General features: G+C 39.6%; 1 protein-coding gene across 2 annotated transcripts; it reads left to right on the top strand.

Annotated features, from left to right (window-relative positions):
• Positions 1-999: 999 nt before the first annotated feature.
• MAPK1IP1L (mitogen-activated protein kinase 1 interacting protein 1 like) lies at positions 1,000-15,064 on the top strand. 2 transcript variants are annotated; one of them, XM_087728246.1, is made up of 4 exons: positions 1,000-1,145; positions 8,782-8,810; positions 9,571-10,269; positions 11,424-15,064. In XM_087728246.1, the coding sequence occupies exons 2-4, from the start codon at positions 8,787-8,789 to the stop codon at positions 11,433-11,435; spliced, it is 735 nt and encodes a 244-aa protein (XP_087584372.1). In that variant the 5' UTR covers positions 1,000-1,145; positions 8,782-8,786; the 3' UTR covers positions 11,436-15,064. The 2 variants fall into 2 exon arrangements, with proteins under 2 accessions (XP_087584372.1, XP_087584378.1); XM_087728252.1 differs by lacking the exon at positions 1,000-1,145 and adding an exon at positions 1,205-1,347.
• The last annotated feature ends 3,183 nt before the right edge of the window (positions 15,065-18,247 follow it).

The raw sequence follows: 18,247 nt of genomic DNA, 5'->3' as shown, positions 1-18,247 counted from the left end.
ATGCAATGCACAACTGGCTTGGCCTTCTTAATGGGCCATTGACAAAGTGGGTGGGGGCAGGAAGCTGCAGGGAAGCTATTCTGTCTTTAAAACATGTTTCTTCCTTTTCACATCCAAGGAAATATAAGATTCTGCCATTTCAATATTTTCTAGGAACATTTCCTGTTTTTCTCGGAGAGGGCTGGGTGATAACTTTCCACAGTTCAATATTGATCTTGTTCTCAGATTGATACATTTTAGGACAATGGAACCTACAATATAAATGATTTAGAGGAAAGTTTTATTTATTTATTCATCACATTTTATAAGTGCTCATTATACACACATTGACAACCTGTTCAATATGATTTGTGTGTTACTTTTGTGCATCCATTTAAAAAAAAATCTTGCTGCGTTTGTACATCAATGTCATCAGGTCAATCATATCTACTTTTATTGTATTGCCTGAATTCAGATCATGTATGTTCTGCAAACAGATTGTGTAAACCATGAGTAAAGTATAGGTGGCCTTAAACCACTTGCTAAAAGAATGCAAATGACCAGCTGTCAGCCAGGAGTATAAATCATTCCATTCCCCACCATCCAGTCAGAGTTGAAGAAGCTTCTTGGATGAGAAGTGAAACGACTTCAAAGAAAAACCCAGAAAGTCCAGTTGCCTCTTGGAAAAAAAAAGCACCTTTGGGAACCCAAACGTGTAGTTTTCTCCTCCCACCAATAGGAGATGCTGTGGGGGGAAGGGAAAGACACCGCCTTTTAAGGAGGAGGAAGAAGGGCCACGCACCTGACGAAATGATAAGGGATCGTCGCGTGCACAACCGCAAGCCTATTTGGGCCGCGGGAAGAACTGAGGCTCAGGAATGGAAGATTGCGATCACGTGTCCTCTCGAGCCAGCCAATAGAGTCACGTATTGGAGGAAGACCTTGTCACGTGATCAGAGTCCCCCCCCCATTCTGTTCCCCCCCCCCTCCGGGAAGGCGGATGTAGTGATAAAGTGACAACAACTCTCACTTCCGCTTGGTTGAGGGGAGAGAGAGACAGAGAGAGAGGTGGGAGGAACAAACGAACGAGCACGGAAGGAAGGATCGGCGGCTGTAGTCGCCGTGGTGGTGTCCCTCTTGTCGTCTAGTTCCCTCAGCGTAGCCAGGTAAGTCGACGCGGCCTGAGCTGGCCTTTTCTTTCCTTCCTTCCTGTCTCGGGTTGAGGGAGGAGAAGGAGGCCTCGCTCTTCTTTTAACTCTCCTGGCCTTTGGTGCGGCGGGGCCTCCTCTGAACGGACCGTTTGGCCATTTTCCCTTCCCTCCGGTTAACGCAGGAGCGCCCGTGGGCTCCCCGAGGGCTTCGCTTCAGGTAAGTTGCAGCGTTAGAGCGGCTACCGAAAGGGGCCTCGAAAGGCGTTAAGTTGAAGGGTCAGAAAGCTTCATGTCCACACCTGGCTAACAAACACACTGCGTTCCCTCAGAGAAGCTTCTTCTTCTGTGTATTAATTCGCCAGTAACGTGGGGAGGAAGCTGAGTTAGGAGGGCGATTGTTTTGCTGGCTAGTCGTGAGGCTCGTATAGGCCTATCTAAAGCTTGTATGGTTAGACTTTTGCAGCAGTGACTTGGTTCAAAGCACCATCCTACACTTTTAGGTGTATAAGTAACTGGGATATTGCACTTTGTAAGGTATGGTGGCTCAGTTTATATTTATTTATTTTTATGTTATTTATTTGTCAACATACAGCTAACATGTATTAGTATAGACATGGACATTATCACATGAGATTGGTACAAATAGATGGATATAAATAAGTATAACATGGCCATGAATACATAAAATGAGTACATATCAATGGGGACAATAGGCACCCTGGTGTGCTTATGCTCACCCCCTTAGGGAAATGGAGTTTGCTCCCAAACACTTCCTTTCTGCTGCCTTTAAGCACTTTGAGATTGCTGGTTCTGTGCAACGTGACTTCCTTTTGATTCTGGGGTTTGAAAATGTAAATCTTTGGGCTATTCAGAGGCCCAGTAATCTCATTTAGATTCTTAAGGAGCCCTAAAAGATGCTCATCCAAAAAAGAGGGTATTTATGATGTCCTCAGTAAAGGAAATAAATTATATCTGGGAATTTCCTGATATTGTGTCAAAGATGACGAAATCATGGAACACCGCCACTTGCAGAACACAAAACCACATTCCTAAAGTTCGAGTATTAGACAAAGGTGTACATTGCTTGACCTTGCCATTCTGAATGTACAAATTGAAAAAAAATATTTTGGATGGGAAATGGAACATTTTTAGCATCGATCCAGAAGAGAAAATGTTGCCAAGTGTAATTTAATACTCCATAAAATAAGGATTATTTGGGTTCACACCATGTACAGTATTGTTATGCAGTGTATTGTATAAATCCATGGTATTAGGCAAATTCAGTAAATTATGGTTCTTTTAATTGGGGTAGAATATTGTGCAAATATGGTCTTCCTGTTGTGAAAAGTATATTTTAACATTCTGGCTATAGTTGAAAGTGATTTACTAAACGAAGTTTGTTCAAATTAGGTATTTTAGCAAGAAAGCTGGATTTTGGCTCTGAAATACAGGGCTGTCATATCTGGACCACAAAATTCCAGATAGCTGCTAAATAGCAGCAGAGATTGTTCTATATATCTCGTATATTTTGTAATTTGTCTGGATATTTTAAACCATGCTTTAACAGTTCTGGTGAAGTTCAGAGAAATTCTTTTTCACATTCTTCTGTAGTGTTTTTAAAATAACAGTTTTCTTTTGTAAGAGTAAACCTAGTTCTGAGTAGACTGAGAAAACCGGGAACATATATATATTTTCAAGAGACTTAACCCTCTGGTATCTCTACATTATATATTTCAGCTTATTTAGAGAAGGGAGTGTATTTTAGAATCAGAGTTGGAAGAGACAATCAGATCTGCCCAGTGCAACCATTTGAATCACAGCATCCTGAATTGTCCAGCTTCCACTTGAGAGAACCTCACTCTTCTGGGCAATTTTATTCCATTATTGAGCTACTCTTACTATTAGAAAGGGGTTTTTTTGTCTGACATTCAATTGGAATCAGTGTTTTGTGACTTAAATCCACTTTTATCTATTCTTTAGTTTGGAATGAAAGTGAACAAATCTTGACTTTCTCATTGAAATCCTGCCACGAATGTAAGAATGCCATCCTCCTCAATTGTCTTTTTGCAAAAATAAAGACAGTATGCCAGCTTCTTCAACCTCTTTTTACAGGGTTTAGTTCTACTCCTCTAATAATCATTATTCTCTGCCTGAACCTGTTTCAATTTCTTTGAAACCTTTTTAAAGCATCATTCCCAAAATTGCACACACTTAAGATAGGCCTGACTAAAGTCAAATAAACTAGATCATTAGCCTCCAGTGATTTTGAAATTATCTTCAGCATCTTTTATTCCTTTCATATACAGCAATTATACTTAAGTTGAAACAGCCTAAAACTGCTTGCCAAGAACTGCTGGAACTTTATTGCAGGATATATTACACATGATCCTCAGTTACTGACCACTCATTCACAATTGTTCAAACTGTCAATGGAGATAAACAAGTGGTACTTACAACTGGTCCTTGAAGTTCCAGCCATTGCAGTGCCCCCACAGTCACGAAATTGCAGTTGGGGTGCTTGGCAACCAGCTCACATTTCCAACTGTTGCAATATCTTACAGTCATTTAATTGTGATTTGCAACCTTCCCTGCCCATAACCAGTCAATGGGGAAGCCAGCAGGAAGTCATAAGTGTCAAGCAGGAACAACCAGGCCCACACTTTAAGAATTGAATTAACTTTTATTGCTCAAGCTATACACAGGAATCTTCTCAGACTAACGGTTTACACCTGGGTCAGACTACATAAGATTTAACGGCATGGATTTCACCCTCTTGTGACCATAAGGATTCTAGACTAAATCCTCATTTGACTCCTCCTCCCCCCCCCCCACTTGGCTCGGCCAGTCTCCCTCCTACATAAGTCATGGTAATATGAGCTCCTTTTTAAAGAACTTTCAGTGATTTGCTTAACAGTAACAAGGAATTGCCATTGTCAAGTGGTGCAGTCACACAATGTGATTTACATCTGCATTGCTTAGAAACATAAATTGATTGCAATTATTGTTATTAGGTGAGGGCTGTGTGCAATGGAATCTTGAAAGTTTCATAGAATTTTGTTCTTATCCCCTACTCCTTTTCATGGCCGAGTGCTGTTCACCGTTTCTTCTTCAGGGTTATCTTCATACTCTTCTACAATTATTGAACTGTTCTTATTGGGAGGATCCAGATTGTTGGGGGCAATATGCTGACTCTGTAAACTGCTTAGAGAGAGCTGTAAAAGCACTATGAAGTGGTATATAAGACAGTGCTATTGCTATTGTTGATCACACCAGAAACTGTTTTTATATAATTCAAAACCTTTATTCCGTGACTTTTGCAAAAATATTGTTTTTATGTGATACTCTTCAGTGTTTGAAAAGTGCTATCATATATCCCTAAGCCGTTTCTTTTAAATTCTAAGTATGTACCCAATTCTTTCAGTGTCTTCTGATAAAGGAAAACTAAAAGGGCAGATATCAGGAAATGATCCTTTCTTCATTAAACACAGTTTCTGGGTATATGATCATGCCTTTTGTACCTGGCACCTGTTACAGTTTCTTTTTGTTCTTCTGAATTTTCTTTTGCTAGTATTGTTAGTAAGACATTTCCCCATTTCACATCCATGCATTTGATTTTTAAACCAAACAACTCTGGACTTGTCTCTCTTAAAATTCATGGTAACAGTGTAATTGTTTTATTTTATTTGAATTTTATTTTATTATAACAATCTTGTTTCTGCTGATTTCTTATGCATTCCTTGCACCTTTCAGCTTTCCTGCTAATATTTTTCTATATTTTAGTACCCATCTCCTTAAGCAAAAGGATGCTGCCTACTCTTTAAGAATATAAGCCAGAGGGCAGTTGATCCTGCTTAACTGTGTGCTCTTTGAATTACATGGGATTTTGTCAGCTAATCAGTTAGCTAATGAGAAGAATGGTATAAGATTTAGGAATAGTTTTCTTAGTTGTCTTTTGTCAATCATTGGAAAAATAAAAATATGTTCTAGAACAGCGATCCCCAACCTTTTCATCTTGGCGGCCTGGTGTATGTGTGAGAGAGAGTAGGGGGGGTGTACACGTCCTCCACTTGTGTGAATGGAGGCGGAGGGCACTTAAGCTCACACACAAAGTTCCACTCGTGTGAGCCTAACTTCCCTATGTGCACTTGTTCATTGCTCGCACGGCCTGGTTTTGAACAAGCCATGGCCCGATATGGGCCACGGCCCAGTGGTTGGGGACCTCTGTTCTAGGAGTTCAGATTACATCAGAGGTTTTTGTGGTTGTTAGATATGGTGCCACTTCGATCTGAGCAAAATCATCATTTATGCTGGCTGGAGAATTCTGGGAGTTGAAGTCCACAATTCTTAAAGTTGCCAAGTTTAGAGACCCCTGCTTTAAGGGATCTATAGGACATTGGACTTTCAAGAGGAAAAATGGAGGACTGAAGACAGCTTTGTTTTTAGTGGAGCAAATAATCGCAGCAGAACAAGGTGCCAGCAACCAGATTGACATTTTGAAATTCCTCTCTGGATAAAGATGAGGTCCTGGCATTTCCCACAAGTACTCCACACAGAAGCACCCTGTGAAGAGACCCTAAAACAGCAGCCTCTGGCAAATTTTATTGCTCTCAAAACTAAGGGAAAATCAGCTTTGCCTAAGCCCTGTTTTGGAACCTTCAAATGGACTTTGTGTTTACCCACTTTTCTGGAAATTGCTTGTTAGCTTTTTTTTTTTTTTTAATATTGAGAACTTCAGAACAACAGGTTTCATTACAATGGGTGATTCTCCTTCATTCCTCAGCTAAAGAAATTCCATATGCATTTAAGGACTTAACTTTCTTTTTACTTTGAAACAAAAAGCAAAAGGGTGATTAAACAGTAATGTTTGGAAAATTATAAACAAACTGAGGGCCATATGGATAGGAAATAAGTTATTAAAATTAATTATAAGACTCCTTCCTGTGGGCTATTTAAAATCCCATTAAATATTTATGAAGATTTTGAATCTAAAAGGTAAGAAATCTTCCTATGGGAATTTTATTTTTATTTTTAAATTTTTCCTCTCTGTACTTTTTCTTTTATATTTTGCTTAGTTTGTATTTGTTATCTCTATATCCGCCAATTTTAATATAATGTATTAAAATAAGGTGTTTAAAGAACATTAATTGTATAGTGTGTTAAAGATTGTGTTTAAGTGTTAAATATGTTTAATAGAACTGAGCTACTTGTGGGATTGTCTTCTCCCAAGAACACCTGCCTATCCCACAAACTCCCATAGGTCAGGCATGTTCCAGGTTCCCACATTTAAACATTAATCATCTTATCGAAATTAGGAAACATGTTTCCAATGGCTGCCCTTGTATTCTGGAACAATCTACCTCTAATATATGAACTCTATTTGCCTTTAGGAAAGCCGTTTAAAAAGCCTCTTTTTCATAATGAAATAATCAAAAGAGATTCCACTAAACACCATTCAAGTGCCAATAGGATGGTTTTTAGTGGAATCTCTTTTGGTTATTTCATTGTCACGTTTGGCTGCCATTTTATATGCTACAATGTAGTAAATTGCTCTTTTTTTAAATGTTGCATTTAATGTTACTGTATACTTTTGTTTACACTAACTACAATGTAGAATCTCAGTTTGAGTTGGGTGGCCTTACAAATGCATGAAATAAATAAGTAAAATGTTTTCTATTGATATAAGCCACCTTGAGTCGCCATGTGTGAATAGGAGGCAATGTGCATTTTTTAAAATAAATAAATAAATAAATAAATAAATATATAAAATAAAATAGTATCGATATTGAAACAGATATTTTAAAGAGATAATTGGTTCCATCAATTGAGAGAATTCAGTTTATGGTCATTATACGGTCTTCACATGTTTGTATATCCTTGCCTAATGCAAGCTGTTCCTTCAGATTCCTGTTACATTCTGCCATAAAATAGTATATTCAGAGAAATTATACAGGCAGTATAGTATGATGGCTCTCCATATACCTCTTGATCCGTTACTTGAGTTTCAGTGTTGCTGTCTTCTCAGAGGGTATAGTTTCTAGGCTTCCTCCTGAGGGTGAGATGAGCAAGAACCTTTGTGCCACTTTTGGTCACAGCTAAATCTAACCTAGGTTTAATAGGAGCCGAGGTGGCGCAGTGGTTAGGGTGCAGTACTGCAGGCCACTTCAGCTGACTGTTATCTGCAGTTCAGCGGTTCTAATCTCACCGGCTCAAGGTTGACTCAGCCTTCCATCCTTCCGAGGTGGGTGAAATGAGGACCCAGACTGTGGGGGCGATATGCTGACTCTGTAAACCGCTTAGAGAGGGCTGAAAGCCCTATGAAGCGGTATATAAGTCTAATTGCTACTGCTACTGCTACTACTACTACTAATAAGCAGCAAGCAAGAACTATCTGGTTATATTTATCTTTCCCCATTCCTAGTTTAGGTGTGGTGCCAACAATGGTGATTAGTAGAGTAGCAGCTATTGCTGCTCATAAATTTCTATTTTTAGCTTTTCTATAACTGTGTAGCAAAGATTTTTTTTTTTTTTGCCAGCATGTGTTCTTTTAGAATGATACAATTGAGGCCATTGGTTTCTTCTTTCAGCAGAGGAAGCCAAAGCCAGATTTGGTAGAATTCCTAAGTGCATATTGAAATTGGGGAGGGAGGAGTTTCTCTCATGCCGAAAATGACAGAAGCAGTTACTGCTTCTGTCATTACTGACTAACCTTGATATTTGACGTATGGTTTGTGTGGCTGAATGCAGGTAGTCTTCAAACTCCTACCACAATTGGAACCGGAAACTTCACTGCTAAGTCATGCAGCCATTAAATGAGCATGCCTGATTTTATGACATTTTTTGCAAGAGTCATTAAGTGAATCCAGCTTTCCCATTGACTTTGCCAAAGCTCTTTGAGAAGATCACAAATGGTGATGACATGACCCTGGGACTTGGCAACCATCATAAGGACCAGTCATAAGTCACTTTTCCAGCACCATTTTAACATTGAACAGATTAAATTAATGGTTGTAAGTCGAGACCTACCTGTAATACATTTGAGATTTAATAACTAAAGTTGGGAAAATGTGAATAATGCCAGCTGCAATAAAGATATCTGAGGACAACATTTTTCGGTAAGGGCCCTTCTTTATGTATGTTTCATTATGCCATCAATTTATGTTAGCTCAGAGGCTTGATACAGGCAGGCAGATCTTTGAGTTGGAGAACCATTCAGGGAAATCAAAACAGAATGTCTGATGGTTCTCCAAAACAGGTTTTGGAGACATCCAGTGGGTTATGCTAATGTTTCATGTCCCACTTTATTGCTCACTTAAGAAAATGGAATCTCCATTCAACAGGCAAAATTCTTGTGTTTGGCAGACGAAGGTTCGTTCTTTGACAAGCTCCTCCTTTTCCTCTTTTATCAAGTTGTCATGACCTCCAACTTCAGTCAGAATCCTTCACCTAAGCTCTAAAGTGATATCTCTCTGTGTTTTATTGTGGCTATGGTCTTTGTTCCTAAATTGTAGCCTATGCATGTTTCTTTAAAGGCAGACTTAAAGATATGTAACTCAGGAGTTCCAAATAGAGCCTGCAATCAGACCAAGAAATTTTATTTTATTTTTGTATACTGCAGCCAGTAATTTATTTAATTATTGTTTTTCTTTTTCAGGAAAAATGTTAGCTGCTGATGAATTTTCGGTGAGTGGTTCATTCTGTCAGCCTCATAAAGTGTAAACAGTTTGTAATAAGAAATGAAAAGAATTGAGATGTTTTTTATGGGAAAGTCTCACTAGTATGTTAAATAGGTGAAAAGTAAGTTTTTATGAGTTTTCATAAAGTGAGTTTTTATAAGCACTAAATAAGCAAGGATGTACCCAAGATGGAAAATATGCTTTGTTTTGAATCAGAAACAAATCATCACATTTTGGAAATTCTGCTGAAGCTGTAGGTCAGCTTAGTGCAAAGAAAATTTGGAATACAAGTAGTCCTTGGTTAATGGCTACTTATTCAGGTAATCAAAAGAGTAATAGATTGATTCCTCAACACACCACACACACACACCCTTTCCAACATCTATCCTTCTGTCTCCTTCCCTGTCCCCTCCACATAGATTTATTTATTTATATTTCCTATTTCTGAACCGCCCATCTCCCTCAGTAGATGCTACTGATGTTCCAGCACAGTATACAGTATCCCACCAACTTGCCTTTCTGGCTCACCTCTGAACTTCTCATTGCCTTCCATCCCTGCCTTCAGCCACTGCTGCCACTGAACTAGCCTATGTAGCTGTTCCTTACTGAGATGGTTTCAGGCTCCCAGCCTGGCATATTCCACAGGCCTGTTCATATACACACCTCCACATACACATATTGTTCCTCTTTTTAAATAGTAGATAAGTAAGACGTTATCATTGGTCAGGCATTAGTCACAGGATCCCACTGGTATTTTGTTTTCCCAGCTGGCCGATGCTCTACCAGAGAGTTCTCCTGCCAAGAATTCCTCAGTGGGCAATACGAAGCCACCTCAACAGCCCAGCCAGCCTCCACAAGCCTGGCCAACCTCCAGTCCCTGGAATAACGCACCAAGTGCTCCTCCTGCAGCTCCAGCTGGTTTGCCTCCTAACTCATCGACTTCCAACGTGCCTTTTGGACCGCCACCAACAGGAATGTATCCTTCCCTCCCACCTGGGGCACCAGTTCCTTTTCCTCCTCCTGGTTCTACTTGTCCTCCAGGTGCTCCATATCCACCCCCTGGTCCTGCCCCACCAGGGCAATATCCACCACCAAGCATGCCCTTTCCAGAGATGCCACGGCCATATGGGGGTCCCACCGAACCAGGGGCTCCCCCTGCTGCTGTTGGAGCATGGGGATCCATGCCCACTGGAGGATGGGGAGCCTCAGTTGGGGGACAGTATCCTGCACCTAGTGTGCCATATCCACCTCCAGGGCCATATTCCACTCCCACTCAGACGCCAGGGGCTGCTCCTACAGTGCCATGGGGAGCTGTCCCCCCAGGACCGTGGGGACCTTCGCCTCCTTCCCCATTTCCTCCACCAACAGGATCCTATCCAGCTCCAGGGTTGTACCCAACGCCACCTAATCCTTACCAAGTGCCACCTGCGCCTGCTGGAGCACCATCCATACCTGGTGGCCCTCATGTAAGTAAGGCTTTTCTCAGTTATGGTGTAGCTAAACTTAAGATAATTGGTCCTACCATCAGATTTAGCAAATCTTAAATCATGAGGATATTACATCCATCCCCTTGGGAAAAGAATAATTATAGGGCACTGTATAAACATAATGTTTAAAATAAATTATTTAAAATAAAGTATTAATCTCATTGCATCTGTACCAACAATAACCTACTCAAGCCTTTCTTACTATATAAGTGTAGTAAAGCCCAGTTAGTTCGCAATAATACCTTTTGTTAATAAAATGTCATGTAAATACTCTTGGTATTGATAGTTCTGCCCACTGTCTAGGTAAAATTGCAAGCACAAATTCTTTGTGCAGTTGACTGTAACCCTTAGCGTTTGTATGTAAAATATCTGTTGGTTTAGGGAAAAAGTGGAAAAAGATCCGGCACAACTCTTGTTGATGAGAAGGTTGGGATTTCCATACTGATTCTAGTCTCTTCACATGGTGTGTTATCTGGCAAGGAGAGAGTGTATTCCACAGAGAATGCCACTCTATGAGACAGTGGCATTCTCTAGCCAATAGATGCCATTTGAAAGCATGCCATTTTATTGGCTTAGTATAGGTAGTCCTTGATCTACAGCCACAATTGAGCCCAACATTTCCATTGCTGAACAACACAGTTGTTTACTAAACGAATGATTGTAAGTCGATGAGTACCTGTGCCAATTTTCCACAAGCCATTCTGTCACAAGGGAGGTGTGGTGGCTCAGCAGTTAAGATGCTGGGCTTGTCAGCTGGAAAGCTGGCAGCCCAGGTTCGAGACCCAAGTACCACATGACAGGGGTAAGCTCCCGTCATCTCCTCAACTCCTGCCAATCTAGCAGTTCGAAAGCATGCAAAAGTGAGTAGATAAATAGGTATCACTTTGGTGGGAAGGTAACAGTGCCCCATGACATCATGCGGCGGAAATGTCTCTGGATAACACTGGCTCAATGACCTTGAAACAGAGATGAGCACCACCATCTATAGTCAGCAACAACTACCAGGTGGTTCATGTAAAATGGCAATACATATCTGACAAATTCTAACTTTTCTGTTTCATTATTTTTAACTAAAAATATTTGCTCTTGGAACAATAGAAACTGATTGTTTTCATGTTTATCTCTTTTTTCAGCCCTACCGTTGAACTTGTGGCAGGCTGATGAGGTACTGCCTCCCTACCTATTTACACAGAAAAGTTTTTAGTAATCTTTTGGAGTTTTGAAGAGCCTACCTGTGTTCTGCCAGCCCATTTGTGGTGTGAGGGAGCACTCCTCCAACGCTTATTTTGTGTGAGATGGATTAGGATAAACAAGTTGACTGCCCCAGCTCTCTAATCCTTACTCTAGTCAAGATTTTATCAAGTGACATTAGCCTAATGAGTAAGGACTAACCCTGGATCAATACTACAACTGTTTCTTAATTGCGGATTTAGAGGATTGACCTGATTGACCGACCACATCTTAATTTAAATAATTTCAGTTATCTGGAGAAGCTTCTGAAGAAATGAGCTAGACACCTTTCATCAAATTGAAGAGAAGCAAAGAACATTAATTTAAAGCAGTTCTCAGTATCGGACTTGATTTGTTCTATTTGAGAAACCTTTGAAGAGATGAACATTTGATTGATGCTTAGTTCATACAACAGACAACCTTGGGGAGCATCAGTTTGGCTTAGATGTTCAGGTAGTTCAAATAGATATTTCTGACATGAAGTTTTCCAGCTCTTTTAGCCGCCATATTTGTTGTGAGCCATCTAAAAATAATCTGCTTTTGAGTCTGAAGCTAAAACATTTTGGCTTGAGTTTGAGCGAGCCTCAAAACCATTCAAAAAGTTTTGTGTGCTTCACTTCTGCAAAGCAAAATTTATTTTAAAAAGTTCTTGCAAGAAGTGGTGGGAATGTAATTTGTATAATCTCTTCTCTGGCAGCTCCAGAATCTTTGAAAATTAATTTGGAAACTTTACTTTCATGTGAACATCTGGTCTCGGGATAACAAACTAAACAGGAAAGTTTCTGAGGATGTCTCTTAATGCTCATGATTAGATTATTGCAATGTAATTAGTTAAAATGTACTTGATGAATATTGACAGTAGATGCAACAATTTAGATGTACAGTTTTCTCACTTCAGTTTTGGGATGAACGCCAAAAAGCCAATCCCTTGTGGAATTTCCCATGGAGGAAATATGTTGGACTAATTTATCACAGTTCACAAAGAATGCAACATTTCATCACTGTCTTACTGATAAGTCCATATTCTAACAGTTGACAACTTCCTTCTGTGGTTTCCAGAAGTTTGCTTAACACAGGTGTCTAGCATTTATCATGAATTGGCTTATTTCCAAGCTTTCTTTAGAAAAAAACATTGCAGGAGAGATTTTTAGGGAATCCATATTCTTTCTAAGAAATAATGGACTATCTTAATTTAGTAAGAATGGATACAACTTAGGCATGTGTCCTATAGTGTTTGTGGAAATATTTATTTCCTCAAATCAAATGAATTTGAAAAGGCTCATTGTCTTCCCCATCCCTTCTTGTCCTAGTTTAGTAAGCATTTCCCACCCCCCACCCACATTGGTTCATGTTATCTTCCTGTCTCTCCTCAATGGTCAGCTTCTCTTGAAGAATATTGCATCTTCCCATTAGCTTTAAACCACAGAAATTTGTGTGGGTGATGGGTTTAGCATTCCAGTGATCTTTGGCAATATCAGATAATTTAGCTTAGTGGTGGGAACTGCAGTTTGGCAAGTTTCACAAGTAAGCTAAATTAGTTATTTTCAGGTAGCATTGATTAAGAGCTCCAGTGCTAATGAACTTTGAAGTGACATCCCATTTAACTTTGTATTATCTAAAGCAGTTATTTGAGGATAGGTGTGTTTTTCTTCATTGTAGGGGCATCCCATTTTCTCATTTTGAGTACACAGTTGATAAACGTGTCTGTCTCTGATGACATCATCTTCCTCTATATGTTCCAGCTTGCACTGCATGGTTGGCTTTAAAAAGGAATCCTCTATAATGTAGGAATATTAAAGCGAAATATTGAGACGTTTCGATCGTGGAAAGATACTAAGAAGCTTTGTCAGAATTCCAGTTCAGATTTGAAAATTTTAGATATTTCCTATGTTGGCTTACAGTGAGGGAGACTAAATATGACTGACAATAAAAGTATATAAGTTTGTGATACTTGGCAGAACACTCTTGAGGTGAATGCAATAATATGAAATAAGAAATGTGGATCAAAATATAGAATAGGTTAGTATTAATTCTTCTGTGTTCTGCCTACTCTATAGAAATATTAAATTTTACAAACCCCTGAAGAATGCTGAAAGATGTTTTGCAAAGTTTTTCTCCGATGACAGAATATTTTTTTTTGCTAAATCTTAAAATCAAGCTCATTGAATAGATTTGCCCTAATACATGTTGATTTCTCCCCATCCTAAACCCAAATGATAAAGACACGATTTTGTGTTACTAGCTATCAGTGCAACCCCAATACAAACCTACTCAGAAGGAAGTCCTATTACCTTCAGTGACTTTTATGTAAGCGGTTCTAGGGTTGCAGCTATGTCAGAGTGGGGCCCTGCTTAAACTAGAAGTAAAAGCATTTCGGCGGGACTTCCTCCATGTTATATCGGCTGGTGGGATTGGCTGAGATTCTGGGCCGTGCACCTGAGAAAGGTGGTCAGCCATTGCTCCAAATAAGGGATTGTAGCATAAGAAAACTGTAACGCAGCATTTTATATAGTTATAAAACTAAATGTTACCTGTGCATATCATTCAGATTCTGCTGCGTAAGGGTTAGGAAGGCAGGAAAGACTCCATTGATAGGCCTGCAGCAGCATTTGTGCTATCCTTCATTGCTGGAAGTTTTGCGAGCAGCTGCTTGCTTGATTTTTCTTGTGCATAATTCCACATTCAATGCCTTGGCCCCCTTTCCACAAAAATACTCCACAAACGCCTTTTCTGCCTACAAAAGACTCTGTCAGCCTTTAATTTCCCTTTGAAGCATCACTTGGATGCTGGAGGCAAAGAGGGACTGTAAGAAACTGCAGAGGCAGCAAAACAACGACATGCAGCTGACACAGTTCTGTCCTTGTATCGACATTTGAGGCTAGCCTGTAAGTTGCATATGAGTGTGATGACAGCATCCTGTGCACGTTATTTGCCTTTCCACGCCCCTATAACCTTGCTGGAAATCCTTTAGTGTATTGTCCAAGAGAATATATCTATGTAGGAAGAAAGGAGAAGATACAATCAGATTTTAAAAAACGTGCAAGCTCTGTGATTCAAAACCCAACTAAAACAAAGCTTGCAAGTCTTGATGGGGGTTCAGCATCTCTGCTTATCTTATTCCTTCGTGTTAAGAAATTTTTTCCTTGCCATATGGAGATACTATTCCTCCAACAATGGAAGAAGACTCCCTTTCAGAAAGCAATTGTAGTTTGACGCTGTGTAGTAAAACCTTTTTAACCCTTCTGTCTCACGTGTGAGTGATTTGGGGCATGATGCTTGTTATGCAATGAAATTTGTATTGTTTCTCTATTGTGTTCCTTGTGAGCTAAAACTGCTGAGAAGTTTGGGGTGGGTTGTTCGGCTTGTGTTTCTGGGATGTTTATTTAACTGCTTTTGTTTATGACATGGAATTATTAAGCAATCACACTTTTGAAGTATAGACCATATCACCTGCTGCTGTATTTTTTTCTTTATAGATGACAAATATTTGCTGTATGATGGTAGCGAAGAGGCTTTAAATACAGGATTTGATATTTTTTGAAAATGGTGTTACTTTTTGTATACACATTTAGCATATTTCAAGATGACATTGTACACACAGTACACTTCATAAAAGTTTTATTTCAACTACTTGCCTCTATAACAAGGGATTTTACTTACAAAGCAATTTTAATAGACTCTGATTATTGACACATCACAAAAGATTCTCGGTAATTTATTTTGGTTAGATGCTAAGAGAATTGTAAGATCTTTACTACCTCTCTTACTTTAATTCATTATGTTTCAGAGGGTAGAGGAGACAGAGATGGGTAATAGGGGCATCCAATTCAAATTGACAAATGCAGTTTTCCCAGTTCAATAAAAGATGTAACTTTGGACTATAAAATGAGGGAACACCAAAATATTTGAAGCTGTTTTAGTTTTTGACAGCTCAAGGGCAAATAATAGATCCTTTAGAGAAAATTAGTCAGCAAAATTTCATGGGTGTTTCTACTATTTCTAGAAATATTCTCTCTATACTACATCTTTTTAGGGAAGAAATAATGGGAATAAATTCAGTTCCAGATTATCTCTCAATCCTATATTAAATTTGTGCTGCACCAATACAAAAAAAAATTGAAACACTTTCTCTGGCCCCTAACAATTAAAGTTTCTAGCAAAGATTAAGGAGTGGGCTATGCCCTCTTCTAGTTCGAACAGTTCTGGAAATTGCTGACCCTCTCTGGGATAACATGATCTGGATCGGTGAATTTGCATACTGTAGAGTAACTCTTAAATCAGAATATGGAATATAAGCTGAGTGAAAAAGAAATCTCTTGAATTAGTCATAATCTGATCCCACAAGTTCTCATAGAAAAGAGAGGATCAGGATGAGTCAGAACCAGCATTCAGGAAAGGTAAAGCCCATGCCTCTCCCAAGGCAAGATACCCTGACCTTAACTGAGGCTCTCCTCCACCCAGCTCCACCAAAGCATCAGCATTAAAGAGGCAGCAACCAAAAGCACAAGGTTGATGGCCTTCAGCCAACTAGACTCAGTAGAGTTAATCTCGAAGAAGGCCAGGGCATATGAGAAACAGCTGTGCTTGCTTGGAGTTTGAAGCTGAGGCTGTTTAGGAAACAACAGGCAGAGGCACTTTTTGAATATTGGAAAGATTTCACTGACTTTCTGAAATGACCTTTGAGCAGTCTCAGACCACTGCCTGCTTGGTATGTCTAACATATGCAAACTAGGTCATAAATGTGGATTTATGACGAGGGACAGGCCTGATAATTTGAAGCCTGAACCTGCAGGATGAAAAAATGCTGCTGTGGAGACAGACCTATGCTGTGAACCCCACCTGGTTGCCTGCCAGGATTTATAATAGCATCCTGGTTTTAATTGGTACATTATTTATTCTATGTGTAGTACAAGACTTATTTCTCCCGCACAAAAGCAAACTTGATAGTTGGACTAAGCATGATTGGCCTAACATCCCCCAATGAGTTTCTATGTTTAATGGTGGACTCGAGTAGCATCTCAACATCAGTAGCATATAGAACAAAAGTAATTAGGAGTCCTGTGCACATCAGTTCTAGAAAGCAGTGCTCCTTACACTTGAATTACTAAAATCAAGCCAACAATTTAAAATACATCGGACGTGCTAAAATGGGCTAAATAATGTTCTATAGATTCCAGTTCTATCATATGTCTAACAATGTTTTACTGTTATTTATTGCTCACGTTTATATCATTCCACAATCCAACAGGACTCTTGGTGATTTTACAGGAATATATGAACAATTTAAATATCCACAGTCCATTTAACAATCCTTAATAAAACGCAAAGAAATGGGCATCTTTGGAAGGATGTTTTTAACTGCTTCTAGGGGGCAGCTAAATCTGGAGTTGATGTAAAATGTACGAAGACGCTATTCCAGAGTGGTGGTGCTGCTATAGAAAAGCAGTACTTCCAAATTTCCCAAAAGCAAATTCTCTGCCCTTCCTGAAACAGGAGCCACCAGCTACTTTCTCCCACAAAACCAAATTGATCAGGGCCAGTTCCAGTGGGCAAATGGTCATGAAGGTAACCTGGGCCAAGCAGCAAAAGGTTTTATAAGTTAAAGACGGCTTTTAAAATCCTCCAGGAGTCCAGAGGGAGGCAATCCATAGTAAGTATGGGATATCTGCTCCCGCCAGCACGTATGGAATAATATGGTGTGATTCTGGGTGGTCTTTAAAGGCAGCCCCATGGGAAATGCATTGCAACAATCCAGTAATAATCTAGTAGCGTTACATCCATGAATTTATAGTACTCTCTACAAACCTCAACTGATTAATATAAATCCACAGGTAGACCTTGGCTTAAGATCACAGTTGGGACCAGAATTTCCATTGCTAAGCAAGGTGAGTGAGTCATGCCTGATTTTGTAACCCTTTTTTGCCATGTTTATTAAGAATCACAGTAATTATAAAATGAACCAATGCGGTCATTAAATGAATTAAATGCAGTCATTAAATGAATTCAACTCCCCCTGCAGCCATATTTTCTGATGGATCTCAGGCCTGTCACACTTTCTATTCTATTATGCATTTTCTATTGTGGGAAAATGGGAGGGGGAATTGTACGGAGTTAGCGATATGTAGCCATAACAAAATTCTTTCTAGAAAGCCAAGGTCATCCTTTGTCTTTGCACCTCTGCACCTGATTAGAACTGGATTGGTGGAAGCTGACAGCATGGCAGCGGAAGATTGGACCATGTGACGGACTTGTGGGTGTGGGGGCAAGATCTTGAACTTTCAACTGGCTGGGAAGCCTTCAGATTCGGGTTTTCCCAGATGTACCAACCTGATTCTCTTAATAAATGAGAACTTTGAGCAGTACTTTGCCTTGGACTCTGATTTACTTTTGGATGCTGTTTGGAACCCTGACACCCCCATCGACTGCTTGTTTGAAGCTGGCTGAGAAGGTTGCAAATGGTAATCATATGACCCTGGAATGCTGCCACTGTTGCCAGCTGCCAAGCAGCTGAATTTAATCACATGATCATGCGGGTGTTGCAATAGTCTATGACTTTGTAAGTAACTTTTCAGTGTAATGTGCGGTTTCATGGTTCAGCCAGAAGAGAGCACTGTTTTTCAACACATTTCCCACATCACTCATTCTGCAGACTTGGAATTATCTGAAAGGACGTCCTGCAGAACAGTATTAATATAGTTCTTCATTCTATGTCCAGCACATGGAAATA

Source organism: Thamnophis sirtalis, unplaced genomic scaffold (assembly GCF_051295495.1).
Source record: "Thamnophis sirtalis isolate CommonGarterSnake01/CBP01778 unplaced genomic scaffold, rThaSir2_p1.2 scaffold_1, whole genome shotgun sequence".
Taxonomy (NCBI): Eukaryota; Metazoa; Chordata; class Lepidosauria; order Squamata; family Natricidae; genus Thamnophis; species Thamnophis sirtalis.
The sequence above is the reverse complement of the archived record's forward strand: the minus strand, read 5'-3'. Positions and strand labels throughout refer to the sequence as shown.

Excerpts from the sequence above, each read along its gene's own strand:
- MAPK1IP1L (XM_087728246.1), top strand. The coding sequence starts at position 8,787 with ATGTTAGCTGCTGATGAATTTTCG. Across the intron at positions 8,811-9,570 it reads TAGCTGCTGATGAATTTTCG|CTGGCCGATGCTCTACCAGA; the intron begins GTGAGTGGTTCA and ends TTGTTTTCCCAG.